The sequence below is a fragment of the Eumetopias jubatus genome, unplaced genomic scaffold, assembly GCF_037043125.1.
Source record: "Eumetopias jubatus isolate StellerSeaLion01/CBP00866 unplaced genomic scaffold, mEumJub1_p1.0 scaffold_7, whole genome shotgun sequence".
Lineage (NCBI taxonomy): Eukaryota > Metazoa > Chordata > Mammalia > Carnivora > Otariidae > Eumetopias > Eumetopias jubatus.
Genome location: NW_028274813.1, coordinates 11,007,201 through 11,025,774, shown reverse-complemented (window position 1 = coordinate 11,025,774; position 18,574 = coordinate 11,007,201). Strand labels below are relative to the sequence as shown.

At 36.4% G+C, this 18,574-nt stretch overlaps 1 protein-coding gene across 4 annotated transcripts in view; it reads left to right on the top strand.

Moving 5' to 3' along the window:
* UNC79 (unc-79 subunit of NALCN channel complex) overlaps positions 1 to 18,574 on the top strand; it is a 209,195-nt gene that overhangs the window by 15,631 nt on the left and 174,990 nt on the right. For all 4 annotated transcript variants that reach the window (XM_088025012.1, XM_088025014.1, XM_028101287.2 and 1 more), the window contains 3 exons: positions 5,284 to 5,376; positions 10,223 to 10,278; positions 10,976 to 11,105. In XM_088025012.1, the coding sequence (XP_087881138.1) occupies positions 5,284 to 5,376; positions 10,223 to 10,278; positions 10,976 to 11,105 (279 nt within the window). The remainder of the gene's footprint in view (positions 1 to 5,283; positions 5,377 to 10,222; positions 10,279 to 10,975; positions 11,106 to 18,574) is intronic.

Sequence of the window (18,574 nt, the reverse complement as noted above, 5' to 3'; positions counted from 1 at the left end):
TTTATAAAGTAGGTCTTATTATACTGTAAGAACTTTGTTGTTTGTATTGGTGAAAATGTTTTGGAATAGAAATAGAAGAGCTGAATTCTTTAGTCCTTTGATTCTTGGCAGATCTCTTAACCTCATCAAACTTCAGTTTCTTTAGCTGTGGAATTGTGAATAATCATGATCTCCCCTGCCTACACCCCATGTTTGTTGTGAAGACCATGAGATAACATACAGGAATGGCCTTTGGATATTGTATCACGTTAGACAAATGTATAACAGACCAAACCCGTAGACATATGACAGACATGTCAAATCTCATTGCGACTAATTCCAATATTCTGCTCATACTCACATGTTGTCCTGAAGTTTTATTGTCTTAAATATTGCTGGAGAAAAGGGGCCAGCCTCTGGGGCTTGGGATTTTTTTTCCCCTAGAGTTTGTTGTATAATAAACAAAAATGGCTATAATAGGCTTTGATCTCATAGAATCTGACAGAACCTCTGCATTTTCTTTTAAACTAATCTTTTCACCCATCATGGGTCTCGAACTTATAACCCCGAGATCAAGAGTTGCATGCTCTGCCAACTGAGCCAGCCAGGTGCCCCCACCTCTGCGTTGTTGATGGGCAATCTTATCTCTGTGATTTTCATTTATTTAGCAGTCTGCACATCTTTTAATGCTGCACTGACTTTCGGGTCATGGTGTCTCAGTCTTCCCATTATGTTGAACTGATATGCCCTTCTGAAGGCACAGGTATCTTGTACTCAAACCCTTTCTCAAATACCTCTGCTTACACAAACAAAACACTTGCTAATGTGGGCAGTGCAATCTGGCAAAGCACAGGAAATGGTTTTGTTGTATGGCACCAGAAAGTGTTTCTTCTTTCCAGATGACTCTTATACCTTTACCCCTTACAAAAGTATAAGGCTAGTAGGGTTTATTTAAATATATTCCAATTCAGACTACTCCTTACTGCCATCTCTCACCCAGACCTGTCTAGTAGTTTCTGAACTGGTCTCCCTGCCTCTACTCTTAGCAACCCTACAGTTGTTTTCCACCCAACAGCCAGAGCTAAGCTCCGAACACGTAAACCAGACCACGTCACTTCCTACATCACATTCCGTCACTCTGACCAATCAAATTCAGCGTCCTTCCTTAGCCCACAAGGCCCTCTGTGCTCTGGCTACTGCTGCGACTTTGTTACTTCATTACTGCCCCGTCAGTGTTCACTCCGTGCAGTCTGCATTGGCCATTCTGCAATTCCGTAAAGACACGAGGATTTTCCTCTGTCTCAGGAGGCCTTCTCCCAAATGGTCCTATCATTCTTCCTCACTCTCTTTAGGTCTCGGCTCAAATGTCTTATCTTTTGAGATGCCCTTCCCTACCCTCAAACTGAAACAGAACCTTCCATCACTTTCCACCTATCCCTTTGCCCTGCTTTGTATTTCTTCACGGTTGTTTGCCTGTTCCTCTAGAATGGCATTGTCTGTAGAAATTTCCGCAATGATGGAAATGTTTTATAAATTTCTGTGCTAATACACTAGCCACACAGGGCACCTGAGCACTTGAAATGTATCTAATGAGACTGAAGAACTGACTTTGTAATTTAATTGAAGTTTAATTCACTTAAATTTAAATAGCTACATGTGGCTAGTGGCTACCATATTGGATGGCATAGCTTGAGCATTTAAGCTCCATAAGGACAACGGCTTGCCTGTCTTGTTTATGGCTGTCTCTAGAGACAATGCCTGGTACGTAGGAGGTATGGAAAAAATATTGAATTTTTAAGTGAATTTTGAACATTGCCTGTGAAGTCAAGTGACTTGGGCTGTAGTTCTAATAATTAAGTTGGTGCTCTCATGCAAATAGTCTGATTCCTTTTTATAAAATGGCTTTCCCCATATATTTATTTATTTAAGCTTTATTTATTTATTTATTTGAGAGAGAGACAGTACAAGCGGTGGCAGCGTGGGGGGAAGGGAGAGGGAGAGAGAGAGAGAATCTTAAGCAGCTCCACACCCAACATGGAGCCCGACATGGGCTGGATCTCACAACCGTGAGATCATGACCTGAGTGAAATCAAGAGTTGGACATGTAATCGACTGAGTCACCCAGGCACCCCTACTTATTTGTTTCTTTTGGTGAGAATCATATAAGAGCTATACATGATAGTACAATAGGAACTATAAAATGCAGGAACAGATTAAGGAATTGTTATTGCTCATAGAGGAAAGGGATGCTGATAATGGTTATTCTGGTGGTGCCAGGAGAATCAAGAAATAGGTCTTAAAACTTGTAATTATATTTCCTGAGCACAATATTAAGTGTAAAATTTTCTTATTTTGATTAATTCTCTTCTTCCTTCCATTGTATGTAGCTTTGGCTTTATATACCCTCATGGGGACAAGCTGCACATCTGTTTACATCATGCATGCCTTTTTACCAAGATTCAATAAATCATGTGTGCCTGTGCATGTTTATTAATTAGAATTGCAGTGATTTTATTCAGTCTGTTAGAAGGCTAAGCAACTGCAAGGCACTGTCTGTTTATAGAGGTGCTGGAGCCAGTTTCCTAGGGCTTGAGCCAGGGGAATGCTTTTGGCTTTGTGGTTGACCACACTTGAGGGAGAGCATGGATTTGTAGGGGTAAAAGAGACAGCCAAAGGTCACTGAGCCATTTGGGCTCTTCTCCAAATAGACCTCACCTAAATCATTGAGACATTTTGGGCATTTCTCCCATTTTTAAAGGCCTCCAGGCACAGGGATTCTCAGGCTCCCTTTATAGTTTTTATTTTTTTTTTTTAGAAACGTTTGTTATTAAAAAGTTTTAGATGAATTTCAACAAAGGTAAAAACCCTTGTCCCAAGAGGATCATATATATGTATATGTATATAATTATTTAAATATATGTAATTATTTTTCCTCCAGTATGTCAGAGATAAGAGTTTCCTTCCCCAACCCCCACACCTCCTTAAACAAAGGGCAAAGGGCCACGCAGTTCTCCCTCCCACACCTGGATACCTTTCTTATTTCCGCTCTGGTGATGCTCCTGCCACCAGGCTCAGGGCCCACCTGCGTCAACACCACTTGATGTGGGGTGCCTGGGTGGCTCAGTTGGTTAAGTGACTGCCTTTGGCTCAGTTCATGATCCCAGGGTCCTGGGATGGAGCCTCATGGGGCTCTCGGCTCAGCAGGGAGGCAGCCTGCTTCTCCCTCTGCTGCTCCCCCTGCTTCTGCTTTCTTTCTCTCTCTGTGTCAAATAAATTAAAAAAACAAAACAAAATAAAAAAAAACCCAACCACTTGATGTGCTTATTAAAGCTTTTCTGCTTCCAAACTGACAGAGTTAGATTCTAGATATGAGCCCTAAAGCTGAATTTGAACAAGCTCCCTGGCTAAAGTCTGAGAACAACTGCATCTTGTTCTTTAGGATTTGACTCAAAGTTCTCTTTACTTGATTAATCACACTTGATTGACCAACTTTACCATCTAAGAGCATTGACCTGATCTGCATATCTTTGTATAATTATTAATACTCATTTATATTGCACAGCCAAACTAGTTTATCTACCCGACTCTCGCCTGCTTGGTGGGGTAGAAGCAGCCCAGCTGCAAGTGATTAATAAAAGCAAATTCAGGGAAATGGAACCTGAATAAAACTAATGATACCTCTGTTTTAGTTTTTTGCTTGCTTATTTCTATTGTGGCACTCAAAGTCTTTCATGCGAAGAAAAGAATAGAATCATGTTAAATTTTCTGTGTTTTCCCTCTGTTATTATATGACAAATCTTATAGTCATGTTTTAATGGTTCTTTCATACATGTGTTTTATTATAAGTTGCCTTATTCTTTATGGATGGAGGTGAGATATTATTTCCATGTACTGCACTTTAATGTAAAATAAAATAAAATAAAGCAGATTTGTGGGTCATCTGCTTTTTTGTTGTTGCCCACATTAAGTGGTTTTCTCCATTGTGTGTAGGACATTGAGAGTTGGCTAATGGAGGGTGTCATACTCACGGGACACCATTCTGTTCATGCTTTCTTGACAATTTGTCACACAAGCCTAACTATAAGAAGAGGTTTCTCCTACTTCTGCAATTATCCCTGAGAAAAGGAATTCATTTTATATTTGAGTAATTTTAAAGCTTCTCCCATGTGGACCCTCTCTCAATTACTGGTTAGAATAATAAAGTACTCTTTGGAGACAACAACTTTCTGGAGTATGATCTTGAATGACCTCCATCGGTGTTAGTTTTGAATGCTACTTGGAGTTACCTGATATGCCACTAAAAAGGAGAGAGAAAGAAATATAATATAGTGTTGGATGTCATTGTAAACAAGCCACTTAAGGATGTCTTAAAAGCAGGATGTAAGTGGTTATCATGTGGAGACCATGGATACACAGCTGTAAGATGAGTTTGGAAGAAACCAGCTTGCTTTGTAACTGAATACTTGTGGCACAGGATAAAATGTTCAGTGACAGTGTTATTCACAGATTCAAAAAGTGCTTTCTTTCAAACAACTCAGTTGGATATGGAGATGGTAAGCTCTGGAAAGCTAAAAAAGTTATTCTCATGGTGATGGAGATGCTGCTGATGACTTACATGTGAAGGTTTGAATAAAACTGTTTCATGATCTGTGAGAGTTGAAAATAATTTTTAAGTTAATATATAATTTTTTATAATAACGTGATTTGAAATTTCTATGTGTGACTGAATTAATAAGGTCCCCATTATAAGCAGACTATTATTTCATCTGCCTTTCTAAAAGTTAACACATTCAAGTTAGGTTCAAAATAAATACACCTTTTATTTTTACGTTTTTTTAAATTTAATTTAATTTTATTATGTTATTTATGTTAGACATCATACAGTCATCATTAGTTTTTGATGTAGTGTTCCATGATTCATTGCGTATTTTTACTTTTATTGGGATAACCTTCGACATTCCTTTAGGGCACGTGGAAGATTTTGTTTTTCCTTTCTTTTCCACCTAGGTATAAACATCTTGGGAGCAGAGATCACATCTAAGTACATCTCTGATAAAGCCGTTACATCACCTCTGGCACTGTTTCTGCTTCTTGTAGATTCTCACAAAATGTTTGCCATTGATGATGACAGTTGCGGCATTTCTATGCTAGGCCAGATTTTTGTGGTTTTATTTGTGCAAAACAGCCATTGAATTGGTTGAGACTTTTTTTTAAAAAAGTATCTTCCCAGCTCTCACACTATGTGCAAAATAAGAATTATATATATAGATTAATTGTATCTAATGAAATAATGTTTTGTTTCAGTGGGTTCTTCAAGGAGAGAAGGCGTTCCTGCCCACGTTAATCTGTCTGCATCATCCATGCTAATGATTGCAATGCAATACACATCCAACCCAGGTCAGTGGAAATTCGAGTGGCTTGATTAATTTCAAAAACAATTATTAAAGAAGATATGAAGTGAGTAGGCTAGAAATTCTCATGTGAGAAGACCTCCTCTTGGTGGATAGACCAAAGGAGATGTGTTACAAGACAGACTTTTGAGTTGAAATAACTTCCCCTTGTCTTTGTTATTAGCAGTAATCTTACTGGCTAGTGATATTTTTAGAATGTTTGGGGACATAATTTTAGGACATTGATTAGAAATTGAGTACAAGTGTATAGGAATAAGTTAAATTAGAACTATAAAAATCACTGGGATTCTAATGATTAAAGATAACCACTGTTAATATTTTGTGAATTTGCTACTCTAATGTCACACAGGTATCCTTGAGCATAATTTTTTTTACTATTTTTCTGATTATTTCCTTAGAATAAATTCATAAAAGAGGGGTTAATGAATTAAGGGACTTGAAAAAATTTTAGTAGTGTCACTAATTATATATGAGAGTACATTGTAACCTGTCATCAAGTACTGTAAAATTTATATTCTGTTAGACAGACAAAAAATAATATATTGTTTTGACTTGTATTTCTTCAATAAGTAGTGATTTGGACAGGTTTCATTTCCGTTCATCAGTATAATTACATAGGAACTTTGGGAAACTGACCTAAAAAGGGGTTGACTGTTGGCATCACATGCTAAGATGTGAACTCAGTTTTAATTTTCATTTATTGTTGATTTGGAAAGTGAACAAATTTGGTGGCACTGTTTTCAGCCTTCTACTTAATTACATTATAAATAATAATTAAGTTTTTGACACAGGGTGAGGAAAAATGTTTCATTTTTTAAAAAAAGATTATTTGTTTGAGAGAGAGTGAGAGTAAGAGGGTAGGAGGGACAGATGGAGAGGGAGAGAGAATCTCAAGCAGACTCTGTGCTGAACGCAGAGCCTGAGGGCAGGGCTTGATCCCATGACCCCGATATCATGACCTGAGTCGAAACCAAGAGTCTGAGCCACTCAGGTGCCCCAGAAAGAATGTTTCATGTTTAAATCTTAATGCTTTTTTGTTTGGAGTGTTACCCTTTAAATATGAAGTGCCTTGAGTAATTGAGTCATTGTATGAGTAATTCAAATATATAATTTTTGGAAGTTCTATCTCATATCTCACTCTGGCTTAGAGGACCCTCAAAATGTCATTTATATTTCTTATATATTGTATTTCCAAAACACCCTTCATTTGGAGTCTAGTAAGTTGAAGTTTCCTCCTGAGGCTTTGGTCCTAGTTTCTAAGTTGGGAGGCAGTAAAGCAGGGGGCCTAAAATCATGTGCTTTGAGGTTAGAGGTCTGTGGGTTCATGTCTGAGCTCACCAGAAAATTGCTAGTTAGTGTTAACTGTCAACTTCCCTAAGATCAAGTTTCCTCATTTCTGAAGTGGGAATAACTATTCCTATAGTGCCTAACATGTCATGAGCGTTTGATGAGTTTGGTGTATGTCAGGTGCTTGCCTTGCATAGGGACGGGCATATTGTAAATGCTCAATAAAGAGCAATGCAAATTGCTATGATCTGCCATTTTCTTCTTGGATTCGAGTGTTTCGCTGGGAACCACTATGATCAGACTGCGTTACTTCTTTTATTTCCAAATCTGTATCTTCATCTGTTCATGGAGAATGTTTGTAGCCAGCTCTTCCATGCTAAAAATGACATTTGGGACCCACAACTAGTGTTGTGTTGTGGGAAAGTGTCAAGAGTGAGGTGATACCCACCAGGGGGGTCTCAGGGACCCAGTGGTAGGGCTCCATTTTCTTTGAATTTTTGTGGGGAGGCAGCAAGTAGCATCTTGGTCCTTGTAGCCCATGGCATATCAAGGGTGGTGCACAGACCTTGTTCAACTAACTAAGTCCTTTGTTCACGGCTCTGAGCTAGACATTGTGAAAAACCACCCAGAAGCGTAAGGCATAGTGCTTGCTATGGAGCTTATGTCTCTTTGGAAGTATTAAGCATATTCACATAAATCATTAATTTACAATGTAAGGTAGTATGTGAAAAGTACAAAATAAATACTATAGGTAGTATTAATTCATCAGATGGAGAGAACTCTATGGATTGAAATGATCAGAGAAATCTTTGTGCCCCTTGAGCAAAGTATGGGTCTTAAAATATGGATAACGTTTTGATTGATAGGGTAAGTGGGGGGTGGCAATCTGGGAGGGCAAGCAGTTTACACAAAGGGACTCTCCAGGTCTGTTCATGGGGCAGTCAGGGGACTGCTCTGAACTGGGTTTGTGTGACAGACATATGGAGAAAGAGAAAGTGGCCTGGAACATCTGTACTGTCTTACTGGCCAGAACTGAGTCACACAGCCATCGCTAGCTCCATGGGGGTCTGAGGAAGTATCTTGCTTTGTGGTCTGTGCATTGGGGGATGGACAAGGAAGAAGGGTTGTTGATAGCAGTTGAGTAGCAACAACAGTGTCTGCCACAAGTAATAGGAGAGTGTTAGTCATGAAGTCGAAGGAAGAGAGTGTTTTGAAAAGGAGACAGGAGTCCGCAGCACTGAATGCTGCTGAAGGTCAAGTAAAAGGCAGACTGAAGTATGTCTGCTGAGTTGAATGACATAGAGGTCATCAGTGACTAAAGTGAAACCTGCTTCAGGGCTATGACAGGGTTGGATGACAGATTCGGGAAGATATAAAACAGGTGTCTAACTTGGTGGAGGTATCTTTTTTCCCCAAGTAAACATGAGCAAATGAAAGAAGCTTGCTGTTTCGTAGCTTCTAAGAATTCCTCAACGAGGTCGACTTGGTGCCTGAGTGATGAAAGACTCCCGTGCTAATCCATCAGTCTTTCATTTGCTATCTGTCTAAACTTGAGCAAGATAGGAAACTAAGCTAAGTAGGTTTCCTCACTGCAACATGGTGGTTATGAGATAATATGTGTAAGGCTTTTAGCACAATACCTGACACATAATGAACACTCAGTAAATGTTGCTATTAGGCATTTTTTCCCCCCTGTGTAGTTCTTGATTACATTGATGTATGTTTATATTATATAATTATTATTACTAGGGATTGTCCTTAATATTTCTTTTGTTAAAAAGATGAAGGATCTTAGTAAAAAGCTTGATAAAGTCAAGGGCTTACATGATTTTTGAAATGTATGAATACTATAAGGAAATAAGTCATTTTTAATTTTATTGACAATTTTTATTATTAAAAAATTTTATTATTGAAGTATAGCTGACATACAATTATATTAGTTTGAGGTGTATGAGTTAGTGATTTGACAATTCTGTACATTATTCAGTGCTCACCGTAATAAGTGTGGTCACCATCTGTCACATACAGTATTATTACCATATTATTGACTGTATTCTCTGTGCTGTACTTTTCATCTCTGTGACTTATTTATTTTATAACTGGAAGTTTCTGCCTCTTAATCCACTTCACCTGTTTTGCCCATCCTCCCACCCACCTCCCCTCTGCCAACCACTAGTTTGTTCTCTGTATTTATGAGTCTGTTTCTGTTTGTTCGTTTGTTTTGATTTTTAGATTCCACATGTAAATGAAATCATAAGGTATTTGTCTTTCCCTGTCTGACTTATTTCACTTAGTGTAATATCCTCTGGGTCTATCCATGTTGTCACAAATGGCCAGATTACATTCTTTTTTATGGCTGAGTAATGTTCCACTTTATATATGATATACCACCTTTTCTTTATCCATTCAGCTCTTGATGGACACGTAGACTGCTTCCATACTTTGGCTATTGTAAATACTGTTGCAATAAACATAGGGTTGCACATATCTTTTTGAATTAGTGTTTTTGTTTTCTTTGGGTAAATACCCATAGTGGAATTACTGGATTATATGGTATTTTTCTATTTTTAATTTTTTGAGGAAACTCCATATTGTTTTCCACAGGGGTTGTACCAATTTACATTCTTGCCGACAGTACAGAAGTGTTCCTTTTTCTCTACATTCTTTTTTTTTTAAAGATTTTATTCATTTATTTGTCAGAAAAAGAGAGAGAGAGCACAAGCAGGGGGAGTGGCAGGCAGGGGGAGAAGCAGACTCCCTGCTAAGCAAGGAGCCCGATGTGGGACTCGATCCCAGAACCCTGGGATCACAACCTGAGCCAAAGGCAGATGCTTAACCAACTGAGCCACCCAGGCATCCCTTTCTCTACATTCTTAACAACACTTGTCATTTCCTGTCTTTTTGACACTAGCCATTCTGACTGATAAGAGGTTGTACGTATCTCACTGTGGTTTTGATTTGCATTTCCCTGATGATTAGTGCTGTTGAGCATCTTTTCATGTGTCTCTTGGCTGTTTGTATGTCTGTTCAGGTCCTGTGTCCATGTTTTAATCAGATTATTTGTTTTTTTTTTTTGGTGTTGAATTGTGTAAATTCTTTATATGTTCTGGATATTAACTCCTTATCAGATATATTACTTGCAAATATCTTCTCCTATTTGGTAGATTGCCTTTTTGTTTTGTTGATGGTTTCCTTTGCTGTGCAAAAAAGCTTTTTATTTTGGTGTGGTCCCAATAGATTATTTTTGCTTTTGTTTTCTTCCCTGAGGAGACCTTTCCATAAATATGTGGCATAGGCCCATGTGCAAGAGATGACTGCTTATGTTTTCTTTTAAAAGTTTTATGGTTTTAGGTCTCACATTTAATCCATTTTGAGTTTATTCTTATGTACGGGTAAAGATAGTGGTCCAGTTTCATTCTTTCGGAAATAAGTCACTTCTAATTTGATGATTAGATAAAAAGTCTTACTAATATATTATTATATCTCAAAGGATATTTTATCTGATGTTTATAATTTGTGTTCAAATTATATTTTCTTCCTTACAGTGTATCATTGTCAATTATTGGAATGCCTCATGAAATATAAGCAAGAAGTCTGGAAAGTAAGTTTTGGGCCAAATTTAACTCATAGCCACAAACCCATTTTATATAATGGAGTGAAAATATTTTGCCTATTAAAACAGGTCGAATTTATTGATGTCTTTTTATTTTGATGTGGCAGGACCTGGAATTGTTTCCTTCCTGGTTAATTTATTATTTAAAGCAGAAATGATACTTGAAGAACACAGTGGCCTGACAGAAAAAGTAATTGGATAGCTCTTATTCTTAGAATTTAGCAAATACTATATTACATGGCAATTTTATTTCATTCGAAATGTTGCTCGAGAACCTGTCTTCTTTCAAATAGGAGATGTGGATTGTTAAGAAATGGGTTTTAGGAAAATATGTGAAAAATGCAGTGTTTGGCAAACTGGTTCATGCTATTCTAAAGTTCTCTTTTAACATTAACCTGGAGTAGAGAAGAATTTGTTAAAAGACAGTGTAGTTTGATCTTTACCTGGAAGGGAGGGGAGGTGCTTATTTACAGGACCCATAAATAAATAATAAAAAATGATATTTTAATATGATCTCATCTGAGAAGCACACCTGGATGATGAGATGCCGGGGGCGGGGTGGGGGGTGGGGAAGGAACCACTCAACGCTTCTATTGGATTTTACACTGCTTTGGTAATGTTGAATGAACGATTTTCATCTTTATTTGATGATGCTAAGTCAAAGTACACTTCCTGCTTCCTCTAGGATCTTTTGTATGTAATAGCCTACGGGCCTTCACAGGTGAAACCTCCAGCTGTGCAAATGTTGTTCCATTACTGGCCCAATTTAAAGCCTCCTGGGGCAATAAGTGAATACAGGGGCTTGCAGTACACAGGTAAGGAGGAAATAACCCTGTCATGCCCCATTTTTATTTATCTTATGCCACATTTACCTTACCGATTTCTTATTTTTTTTAAAATCTGGCTGGATTTTTATTTATATGCCTTTAGATATTGTCATTAACCCTTTCTGAAACTGGGTGGTATAAAATACATGGATGAAAATTGATTTCAAGAGCCTCTATGACACCATAGCAAATTGCCCAAGTCTCAGTCTTGCTTGCGATACACCTGGACTGGGGTTCTAACTATGGCTAACCTTAATCAGACGTGTGAACAGTGGGTGTTGCTGCAGATTTGCCCACCATTTGGCAAAACCCCAACTGGCTAATTCTGCTTGGTTAAGAAGACTTGCATATTTGACATTACCAGTTCATATGCTAAATAAAAATTAAGTGACCCTTCCTGTCTAGTTGGACAGGAAGAGTCAACAATCAGTGCATATTTGTATAACTAATAACTAAGAAATAGACATTGAATTCGAATGTAAAGGCTTACACGTACCAAAAAACAAACAAGTGTCAGGTCCTATGTGTTGTTTATGTTTACATATTGTAAAATCAAAGAGGGAACCTATGGCTGACGGAGTTTCTGATGCCCCTGACTACCCTCTCCCCCCATTTAGTTGTCTATATATTTTTATGAAAATAGGCGAGGGGGATATTTTGGCAAGGTTAGCTTTTATTTGAGTTATTGTGAGATTCTGCACTGATGCTCTGAGAATCTCCTTTCTTGGTATTGTCTTTCCAAAGGTGATTTGAGCTGGTTCAAAGGGGATTTAATTTAATTCAGGTGTCTGATTTATGTTCCTGATTAAAGCCAAATGTTAGAGATATTAACACCTGTTTTTTGGGCTTTATTGGTCTTTGGTGGACTTATTCTAAATTCAGAACAAATAATATTGGCTTTACTGGTAGCAATAATGTTAATTAAAACAATGAAGGTAAATAGTACCTTTTTAACAAATGGAAATTGGTATCACTGGCATTTTAAATCATGGATAGTAGGGAATGCTTAAGTGTTGCTAAGTGGATAATTTGTAAAAACAGGAAAAAAGTTGGAAGATTAATAACATAGATGGAATGACTGAAATATTCAACTTCTTCTCAGTAGATCCCTGAAATAAGCATTTACATGATATATGAATGGAGAACTGGTATCAAATGAAATTTACTTACTTGATAAATATTTGAAGAGTTTCTTTTATGAGCCAGGCCTATTTCTTGATGATGTAAGATCCAATTCAGAACCAGACCCCATGGAGCTTAATGCAATTTGGAGATGGAAATTGAGTCACTTACTCAACAAATATTTATGAACTGTCTACTATTAGCCAGGTGTTATTCTAGCCACTGAGTGGTAAAGCAATGAAAAAAAGCAGACCCAAATCACTAATATCTTGGCATGTACATTCCAGTTTTCTGGAAAAGACCAGGAAACCATTTTATAGTGTAGTAAGTACTAAGGTAGAACAAATACAGAGACCTGTGGAAATATGCAGCAGGGGCCTCTGAACTCCCATGATGGTGGGCAGGTTTGGGGAGGGTTAAGTTGTCAAGGAAGGTTTTCAAGTGAGTGACAGGTAAGCCGATACCTGAAAGATAATGCACACTCTGGATGTCAAAGGGAGAGTGAATCATGAGTGGATAAAATGTAGATTTGAGGCAGAAGGAATAGCATGGGTTCAGACTTGGAGGCCAGAGATAGCATGATCCCATTTAGGAACTGGAAAATGTTATGTGTAGCCAGACAATGGAGTGACAGGAGGAGAGCAGCTAGAGATAAGCAGAAAGCCTGGCAGGGCCTGTGAAGGAATTGGGAAACCACCGACAGGTTTTAAAGGGAGAAACCAACACAGTGAGATTTGTCTGTTCAGAATATCCCAGAAGCCTCGCAAACTGACAGTGGCTTCCGTTTACTCCTGTGACAGTACCCTCTGGGAAGAGCCAGCCGAACCTCTCTCCCCAGAATAGCTCAGTCTATGCCTACAAAGATCAGAGCGACTCTTTCTTCTTCTCTTAGCCTACCTGAACAAGATGTCTCTGTCTACTGGCATCCATCCTTCTGTCCATTCCTGTGATCATACCTCCACCCACTTCCATTCTTTCAACCGTGTGGCATTATGTCCTGCTACCTGCCAGGTACTGTCCAAGGTCCTGGGGAAGCAACTCTCTTGGAATCCCCATTTTAGTGGATCATGGCATTCTGTACAGGAAACAAGAGATCATTGGAAAAAAATCAATCGTTCTGGTCCATATATTACTATTTATCTAGCACTGGCTGTTTGTCAGACATTGTTCTAGTTGCTTCTATCTCAATATTTTAGCCTTTTCCCATCTGAACACAGTTATGGACCAAGCATCCTATTGGGTCTTATAGACATTTTCTCAGTCCTCAAAAAAAAAAAAAAAATCTTGAGAGGTAGATTTTCTTGTTTTAATGTTGCAGGTGATGAGTGGGACACAGAATTTGAGTGACATCCCTAAATTCACACAGATAATAAAGGAACATAGCTTGAATTTGAACTTAGATTATCTTCATTGAAAAGCCATATTTTCCTGTTCTAACAGTATGACATCACTTCTGTCAATTCAGTTCTTTTGTTAAACTTTAGCTGGAGCATTAGAAATTTTCTACAATGTCTGCCACAGTGAAATATGCACTGAAGGGTATCATCAGTATTTAGATGTCACTCCAACTCTAAATATACATTATTCTTAATGATAAAAATTATATGGATACAGAATTTTATGGGCTTGGAAACTCAAAGATAAAATACTTTCTTAGGGACCAGCAACTTTTATATACTTTCTGAATGATTTATTTCTTTTTTAAAAAGTAAAATTAATTTTTTAAAAGGAAACTTTACTTTTAGAAAAATTATAGAAATATATAATAAGGAAAAAAATATTGCTACCTAGAAATGACCAGTGTTAACATTTTGGTATATTTCTCTCTAGTTTTTTTGATGCATATTTTAAAACAAAAGGAGTTCATATTGTATATAATTATACAAGGTTTCCATCCCAAGCTTCTATTGTGACATTTTTAAAATACAGAAAAGTTTAAAGAATAATACTATGAACACACTTTTAGCCATGTAGATTTAATAATTGTTAGTAATTGACCATTAGTTTAACTGTACATGTATGTGTATATAAGTTATTTGTTGCTTTTTAAGCATAGTAACATAGGAATAATTAGAGCTTATATGAAGAAGATCAAACACTGAGGATTTGGTAATCTACAGTGTTTGCCTCTTTTGGGCTTATTGCTATTTATCAAGAACAAAAACTACTTCAGTTATTTTGGTCATTAAGTATGAGTCTTAAAGATGCAAAAATTACAGGAAGTTTCTTGGCAATGGAAATAGCCATTATGTTGTTCTATAAAGCTCTGCTTCTGTGGGGGGAGAAAGAAATTATTTAGCCTTTTTTTGGTGACTGTGTCTCAACTAGTAAATAATTTAGATCAGCACCAGTTGTTGTATAGTTTCTGTCTGAACTATGAACCAAAAGATGTGGCACAAGATACATTTCCAAGACAGTTTGTTGCAAACGTGGTAAAGAATAACTAAAGATAAGCACTACAAGGTTAGACTTTGGTCTAGGCTACCAGATACCTAACTTTATATTAGTACTGTTGGATTCTTGAGTTGTATACATGTGCCAGAAGTTCTACCTTTTATGTTGCAACTTCTCCATTATTGAGTTCTTGTTTATCTTTTTGTTATTTTATTTCCACAAGCTTTAAAAAGTGTTTTAAACCTTTTATATTTGTACGTTATACGCATGTGGAAAAACACACAAATTACGGGGAACATCCTCCACCATGTTTACCACCATGATTACCTTCTCCTTCTATCCCAAAAGTAACCACTAAGTTGACTTCCAACATCAAAGATTAGTTTTGCCTATTGTTGAATTGTATATAAATGGAATCATATATTATTTATTTGTATGTTTGTGCGCACACACATGTGCATGTGCGTGCGCGCGTGTGTGTGTGTGTGTGTGATTTGTCTATGGGTTGAGCATAACTGTGTTTCATTCATTTTTATTGCTATATATATATTCTACAAAATGAATGTACCTCAGTGGATGTATTGATTTTACTATTAATAGATATTTGGGTTCCTGCGTTTTGGCTGTTAAAAGTAATTCTGCTGTGAACATCCTTCTATGGATGTTCGTCCTTCTATGCACGCATGCGCACACCTCTGTTAGGTATATGCAGAGGGTGGAATTGTTGAATCAGAGGGTATGCATATATCTAATTTTTTTCATCTCCCCCTCCCCTGCATATATCTAATTTTGTTTGCAAACAGTTTTCCAAAAAGGGTTGTACTAATCTATACTCCCATTACCAGTATATGAGAGTTCTTTTTGTCTATATTCCACATTTTGGGCAATACTTTATTTTGTTTTCAGAATTTTAGCAATTTTCAAGGGATGTTGAAGTATCTTACTGTGGCTATAATTTGCATTTCCCTGATTACTAATGAAGTTGGGCAATTTTTCATGTATTTATTGGCTATTTGGGTATCTTTATATAGTCTTTGTCAATAACATATGTTGCAAAATATCTTTTCTTATTTTTTTTACTCTGTAAATGATGACTTTCGATGAGCTGAAGTTCTTATTTTAATGTAATCACATTAGCAATCTTTTTCTTTATATCCTAAGAAAATCTTTCCCTATACCAAAGTTATGATATTATTCTTTGTTATCTTCTAGAATATTTGTTTTTTACCTTGTACATTTAGATGTATCTAAAATTAATTTTTCTGTATGGTGTGAGGTAAGGGTCAATTTTTTTCTTCTATGGATAATCAGTAGACTCAACATCATTTATTGAAAAGATTTCCCTTTTCTTACTGCTAGTACCATTTTTGTCATAAATCAGGTGTCTATTTAAGGATGGTTCTCTTTCTGGATTCTTTACTTAGTTTAATTGGTATATTTTTCCTTTTCCCAAAACCACACTGTCTGAATTAATGTAGTTTAATAATAAAACTTTATATCCTTCAGTGCGGGTCTTTCTACCTTGTTGTAATTGCTGTTCTCTTCATTGTCTCTCTCTGCTTTCTCTCTTCCTGTTCTTTCTCCTCCTCCTTATTTTCTTCTTCCTCTTTCATGATTATTCCTAGCTATTTGCTAAATTAAACACACAGAAACACACACCTAAACTATTAGAATTTTTATGGAGATTGCCTTGAATCTATAGATCAGTTTGGGGAACTGACATCGTTATAGTATTGAATCTTCCAGTCCATGTGCTAGAAGTATATCTCATTTATTTAGGCTTTCTTTAGTTTCCTTCAGTGCTGCTTTATAGTTTTCTGTAGATGACTTGCCTATATCTCATGTAGTGTGTTCCTAGGTATTTATTTTTTGATGTTATTGTCAATGATGTATCTTTAATAAATTACTTATTCTAACTCTTCATTGCTAGTATGTAGACATGCAATTAATTCTTGTATATTGATCTTGTATCCAGCAACCTTGCTAAATCACTTTTTAATTCTAATAATTTATTTGAAGTTTAAAAAAAATTTCATGTGTGCAGTTATATTATTGCTGAATAATAGCAGTTTAATGTCTCCTCTTCAGTCCTTAAGTCTTTATGTCTATTGACTTAACTGCACTGGCTAAAACCTGCTGTGCTATGCTGAGTTTTAAGTTCCTTCATGGTTTCTTCTTTGACCCGTTTAGAAGGATGATGATTAATTTCTAAACATATGGGGATTTTCCTTGTGAAGTTTTGTATTGATTTATAGCTTGATGTCTCTGTGGCCAGACAACATACTTTGAATTATTTCATTCCTTTAACACTTTTTACACTTTTTTTAGGGTTGAGCCTGTGGTCATTTTTTAATGTTCTGTGTACTTAAAAAAAAAAAACACCTTTGTATTTGGCAGTTGTTTGATATTGTGTTCTATATATGTAAAATAAAATTTCTTAATTGTGTAGTTAAATCTTCTATATCTTTACGTATTTTTGTCTTTTTCTTCTCCTGGTTACTAAGAATAGAATTTAAACATCTACTATGATTGTGGATTTGTGTATTCCTCCCTGTAGTTCTATCAGTATTTGCTGTATAAGTTTGAAGACTGCATACAAATTTAGAATGCAACATCTTTCTGGTGAATTGAAACCTTTACCATTATGAAATGCATGTTTTTATCTCTAGTAATGTTTATTTGTGTTAAAATCTACTTTGTCTTAGACTAATATAGATATGCCAGCTTTCATGAGTGTTTGCATAGTTTAACTGTCCACCCTTTTTTTTCAACTATTTTATATTCTTATATTTTCATGTGTCTTGTAAGCAGCATGCAGTTCTATATTTTAAACTCAATTTTTATGATTTTTGCCTTTTATTTGGAGCACTTAGTTCATATCTGTCTGTCTGTCTATCTATCTATCTAATTACTGGCATATTTGATTTTAAATCCACCATTTTTCTGTTTGCTTTTTATTTCTCCTGCCTCTTTTGTGTTCCCTTTTTTCTCTTTTTTGCCTCTTTTGCACTGAATGAGCATATTTAAGCATTCTGTCTTACTGAGTTACTCAGTCTTCTGTATTCTCTTAATCTTTACCCTAGAGATTATACCAGGCATTCTGGACTTATCAATGTCTAGTATAAAATAGTACTTTTAGCCTTTTCCTGTAAAATGATAGAAGACTTTAACATTTTTTTTGCCCCCTCCAAACTTCCATCTATACTTTTATGCTCTATTTTTTATAATTTTAAAACATGTAATTATTGTTCTTTGAAGTCATTATTCATTCAATTTTCTTTTTTCTGGTGCTTTTTTTCTTTTTATATTTCTAAGCTCCCATCTGGGCTTTATTTATTTTTTCCTTAATAATAACTTTTCTATATTTCCTTTAGTGCCCTTCTGCTGGGGATAAATTTTCTCGGTGTTTGTTTGAAATATCTTTGTTTTGACTTGATTTTTTAAAGCTATTTTCTCAGTATATAGAATTCTATGACAGTGATTTTATTTTCACAGTTTGAAGGTATTTCATGATCTTTTCATTTTCATTGATTCTTTTGAGAAGTCAGCTATCATTGTTGCTCTTTTGAAAGTAAACTGCCTTTTTTTTTTAAGATTTTATTTATTTATTTGACAGAGAGAGCGAGAGAGAGCGAGTGAGCACACAAGCAGGGGGAGCACCAGAGGGAGAGACAGAAGCGGGCTTTCCGCGGAGCAGGGAGCCCAATGTGGGGCTTGATCCCAGGACCCTGGGATCATGACCTGAGCCGAAGGCAGATGCTTAACTGACTGAGCCACCCAGGTGCCCCAAACTGCCTTTCTTTATTTAGAAAAATTTTCTTTTTTTCTACTTGGTTGAAATTTAAAAAAAAATATCTTTTTCCAGTTTTATTGAGAAATAATTGATGTATCACTGTATAAGTTTAAGGCATACAGCATGATGATTTGATTTACATATATTG